The sequence below is a fragment of the Adiantum capillus-veneris genome, chromosome 1 (genome assembly GCF_014529385.1).
Source record: "Adiantum capillus-veneris isolate H3 chromosome 1, ASM1452938v2, whole genome shotgun sequence".
Classification (NCBI taxonomy): domain Eukaryota; kingdom Viridiplantae; phylum Streptophyta; class Polypodiopsida; order Polypodiales; family Pteridaceae; genus Adiantum; species Adiantum capillus-veneris.
Window position 1 is genome coordinate 11,497,474 of NC_140931.1, and position 5,532 is coordinate 11,503,005.

The following is a 5,532-nucleotide window of genomic DNA, read 5'->3' on the forward strand; positions in this document are numbered from 1 at the left end:
TACACATGAGGGTCCATGTACATAACAACACAAGTCCTACCCTAGTAGCATCTCCAATATGCTCGGCCATGCACATGGTGACTAAAAACCCCTCATCTGCCAAAAACTCACGAGCCACATCCATTCACCCTATCACTAGACCCTTGGAAAATGTGTTCCACTTGGGAGCACTCAACCCTCTACAAAAGTGAATGATGTTGTGTAACCATACAACCATATTTAGCTGTAGGTGTTACCCCAAAGAAAAGTTACTTTCCCAACGGAATTGGTCCTAGACCATCCACAAGTAAACTTGTAGGAAAATCCGCAAAGCTAAGCCTAGCCACCTCACGACAAGGCACACTATCTCTGCTATATAAATTGGTATTTTGTGTCGCAAAAAAATTGTTGATGCTATAAGAAAATTAAACATGAATCATGCTAAAAATCATAGAACGATGCGAGAAGAAAATGCAACTAAGTAAGCATTATGGAAATCCACCTATCAAGGGCAAACTTATCAATTTGTGATATATCCACAAGCAAAACATCTACAACGGTTTGGTAATGGAACCCTACAAGCATTATCCAAATTAGCTTTGAATTAGGAAATATGAAAGACAAATTTACTAACAATTTTATTAAACTTACCAATAGATCGTGTGATCGGCCTTCTCTCCCAAGCCTCTCGCCCAAGTGAGGACTCTGCAACAAATGAAGTAGTGTGCGCTAATGAGGATGTAGTGGGCACATTAGAAGAGGGTGTCATATGATGGGGTATAGTGGTTGCCAAAGAGGACATGCCGAGCTCCGTAGATGGCACAATGGGAGGCATCAAAGAGGAAGTAGGTAATCTTGATGTACTTGGTGGCTCCATGGTCCCTTTAGCCTTCTTGAATACATTGCTTGCTAGTGGAGTACCTTGAGAGCCACTCTCAACGGTGTTTTGAGTAACTGCATGTGAAACGGGAGGGAGAGACTCTTCATATGTCTCCTCTAAGTGATCATCACTCTCTTTTTGAAACCCTTCATTCAACAACCGTACAACACAATATCACATAAATTAGCAATAAAGTAAAACATACATTTTCTCAAAAGAAAACAGCCACAAGTGTATAGGTACTTACTCGTCCGTAATTCAAACTCTTGCTTTGGTATAATTCCTAGTGGATAATCCAATCACCAAGGACAAACATTGGCTTCCCATGTTGTCAAATTCCTTTCAATCAGAAAGGGAGAGAACATTGTATTCTCATCACGCACATTAATCCACTCTCTAGTGAATAATGGGGCTTCATCCAATTCATGCGTCTCAACGCATTGTATAACCCATCTACAAAATTTTAGGGCATCATCCACTTCGAAAAGCGCATACACACAATAGTATAACAATTGACACGTAACCCAAAAAAAAACGCCAGAGTCTCCTTTGTATGGAGTACACTTTTTCAAAATAAACCATAAACCCTGTCTTGGGCTCCCACAAGGGATTTAAGTGTTTTCCAACATTGGCATTACACACGCCCGTATTGTTAAAAAAACCATCCACCCCATATTGAGCTTCCACAGGGAAGTTAAGGATTTTTTGTAAACAGAAAATCATATGTCACCAATCTCAATACGACCCACTGTCACCTAACTATGGCAAACAAATGAAATGCTCTTATTTTGCAAGTGGAAGATGCAAACCTGTCACTCTCTTAGCCGACAACACAAGCTCCGACATCTTCTCACTAGAGTCGGAAGATTTCACTGCATCCATTAGAAAAATAAAATAGAAAAATAAAAGCCTGCACACATAGGGACAATCAAAAAACATACTGAACTTGATCTTGTGTAAATTAAAACATGTCTATATTCTATCAAAAACAATGGTCAAATATCTACCTGCAAAATATGTTTTTTCATGCTCATCTTGTAGAATAGATCAAAAGAATTTGGAAGTGGTGGACCTTCTACTTGCAGCCTTTCAATCATAAGTGTAGCTTCCCCATGCAAGTGAGCCCAATAAGTCTCCTTTTTCATGTAGCTTCTAAAAATCTTGTAATCAACCAAATGAAGATATTGTGGATCCTTAGACTTGGTGAGGCTCATTAGGTGCAAAATTATCTTCTTTCTATGAACAAAAAAAACAACATATCACTCAATCATAGAGCAAATCAAAATGCATCGAACACAATTAAAAATGAGAAACTAATAGCTACAATACCTCTCAGAAATGATTTTAGAGCTTGTCAAACAAAAGAGCTTATCTCTAGTGATCTTTAACATTCCAGGTTCATCCCATTTAATGCTAAAAAGCAACTTGAATAACTCATCACCATTAAGAGGACTGGCAATTGATAAGTTTTTGTAGCCCTTACCTTTCAACCGTTCCTCTTCTACCTTTGTGGCCTTGTTAAGTTTATTCTTCTTCTCAACATCATTTAGTCCAAGAGCATCTAGCTTTGCTCTTTCTTTGGACATAAATGCAGTGAACTCATCCTAATACAAAACATTGTATTGAAACCACAATAAAATTTAGCAGTAATTACCCATTATGTAGAGTAGTTATCACCTTCCACACAAGTTGCAATATCAATTCACATGGAGTATTGTACCATGGTGCAACACCATGGTAATATCATGCCTCAACAGTTGTTAACCCTCACGACTCACGGACACCCCATCACCTACGACGGACGTGTATTATGTATTTGGTAGAGTCAGGTACCGGGCTTGTCAGACCAATAGGAAAAGGGTAAGAGTGATCGCCGATGAGAGGCGCACTCTAACTGGGACATTCAAGGGATTAGTTGGCTAAGCATGGGTGCCAGAGTGTGAATGGGGTGAGATCATATAAAAGCCAACTAAACCTAAAATTCACTCATTCTCTCATTTGTGCAATAGAAGAGTGCTCTTGCTCCATCTCCATCTCCATCTTCTTCTTCTTCACCTCCTTGTCTGTGTGTATGTGTGTGTGTGTGTGTGTGTGTGTGTGTGTAAGAGAGAGAGAGAGAGAGAGAGAGAGAGAGAGAGAGAGAGAGAGAGAGAGAGAGAGAGAGAGAGAGAGAGAGAGAGAGAGAGAGTGCGATCAAGCATTGCGGCGGCACGACGGCGGTGAAGCGGTTGAGTGCGATGTAGCGGCGTCTCCTTCTTCTTCGCGGTGAGGAATCCTCCACGGCAGGAGCATAGAGCGGTGAGTGACACACCATTGCCCTCTTTTGAGCTTACTAGTTAAGCTAGTTGTGTGCTTGGAGCCGTCTATGGCTCGCACACGGTGTATCGGCAAGTCCCTTACTTCGACTGTGCGGCAAGGAGCGCACATTTTTGGCACCGTTGCCGGGGAATCGCCCTGCACTAAGCCCAAGAGGCACTTTGTGCTTCTCCTATGAGTTGTTTGTAGTAGGAAAGAAGAGGAAGAGGAAGAGGAATGAGTTGTTTTTCTGCAAGTTGTTAATTTCTGTATTGTCTGCAAGTTCTGTGATTTCTGCATAATGTTGTGTTTCCTGTTTGCACACAGTCTTTGCACAATTAGTAGTCGTTAGCTTGTTTGCAGTGAATGAATACGTAGGAAGGCAGTTAGCAATTTCTGTTGCACACAGTCTGTACACAGTTTTTTGTCAAGGTTTGCCCGCACACAGTCTTTGCACAGCAAGGTAGTGAGAGAGGAAGTAGGTGGATAGTTAGTTCACTGTTAGCAAGCAGTTAATAGATTAGTTAGTAGATTAGTTAGTGGTTAGCAGCACTGCTAGTAAGTAGATAGGTAGTGAGCTGTCTGTGAGCTGTGAGCTGTGAGCTGTTGACTGGGAGGTTAGGTAGGTGACAGTGTGTGTGGCCAAGAAAGGGTCACCAAGACCGCGCGCGGTATTCGCCCAAAAAAAAAAAAAAAAAAACCGAGAATATTTAAGCGTGAGTGATTGGGGGGCTACACTAAAATTTTGATCGGGATCGGGATCATTTCCCCAAGCCCAAGCCCAAGCCCAAGCCTTATGATATATACTAGACTCACTCTTATATATATACCCTACCCCCTCAAGAGGGAATGAGAGCATGTGGGGCAAGTCCTCCACTCTCCTCCCTTCTCTTTCCACTTGCACCCTTAGACTTTCTAATTCGGGCCTAGTTCCCTACTAGAAATTGACAGTTTTAGGGATTCCGAGGGCATAAAGTGACCAAACGGAGGGCTGTAAAGCACGGCACGTCCCTCTAACCGAGACGCTCGTTTTGAGCTATCATACGTTCTATTCTATAGCTGGGTCAGAAAAAAAGGACCAAAAAATCAAAAAATAAGAAAAGACTTGGGTTGCAAAACACCCAAAATTACTAGGTGAATAGCCTTCACGGGCTCTCACTGACACTTCTAGGGGATCCAAGTCATATGAACTTACGCTCTGGACGAGTGTTAGAGCACGAGCATATTGGTAGTGCCTCCATTTACGTGGGCACCCATTATTCCTCCACCCTAGGTTCTGGACCTTCGGCCGGGACTCAAGGTACCGCGACCCAAGATCCTCATATCGCGTCTAGTGATTCTTCCTCTGACTACCTAGTCATGGAGGGGTATCCTACACCAAACCCTGATAGTTCAAGTCAAGACATGTATGCCATGGGCCCACGGCCCGGGTCCAGCGTGTTTAGCCGCTTAAAAGAGACCCTTAGTAGAGCTACTCGCTCCGAACATGCGGTTAATGAAATAAATGAAGGGAGTGGGGAAGTAAATTCGTCATTCATGCCTAAAATGGACCCTATGCTTCTTGAGAGTGTGTATGTGAATGTCCCATCCACTGCATCTCCTGATCCTTTAGGACTATCTCCCTCTGAGGTTTTACTACCCGATGGTAGGAGTCTTGCCGAAGTACAAGAGATCGAACGCTATATGCAAGCAACAAGGGAGAGGGAAATTGAGAACCTACGAAGGCTAGAACAAAGTCGAGCCCTGAAAGCAAAGGCTCCTATGACAACAATCATGCCAGCCGAGCAACTCAGTGCTCCCAAGGTAGCAGTCACGGACGGGCAAGCTATGGGGAGCAATAATGCTTCCACTTCAAGGGAAACCTCCAGCACGCCGGGCCTAGATGGGATATTCCTAAACGAAAATTGGGAGTATGACCTACAAGTAGAAGCTTTAACTGATCGGTAAACAGGACACACCTATCATGTGGGTTGGTTAGATGTTCTACAATCCACATTGGGTGCTACTAGCATAGGTGAGCAACAATAGAAAGTCTGTGATGTCCTCCATAGGATTGTCGAGTTAGAAAGACAGAACACAGGGATCAACATGCCTTCAACAGGCCTAATGAGATTCTTGGATACGGGAAAGGCCATCCAACCAACCCTATCACAAATGGAGACTCCCTCAGTGAGCCCCATTGATCCTCCATATGTTGTTTCGCCAGGAGCCTCAGTACAATCTAAGCCCACAAGTGGCAGCTTTACCTTCCCAGATCTAGCTCATCTTTCTCTTAATGACACTACGGCTACCATGCATATCCTAGTGGTGAGCATGACAAGAAGTACACCATGGAGTTCATTTGTTAATACTGCGCCGATGCCTAGTAGCACAATGCC

General features: G+C 43.1%; 1 protein-coding gene across 1 annotated transcript; it reads right to left on the reverse strand.

The window, feature by feature from the left end:
• Positions 1 to 248: 248 nt before the first annotated feature.
• On the reverse strand, positions 249 to 1,893 carry LOC147464321 (uncharacterized). Its single transcript, XM_086501086.1, has 5 exons — positions 1,865 to 1,893; positions 1,714 to 1,754; positions 631 to 684; positions 482 to 554; positions 249 to 393 (listed from the first exon to the last, which is right to left on the reverse strand). The coding sequence occupies exons 1-5, from the start codon at positions 1,891 to 1,893 to the stop codon at positions 249 to 251; spliced, it is 342 nt and encodes a 113-aa protein (XP_086357212.1).
• Positions 1,894 to 5,532: the final 3,639 nt, after the last annotated feature.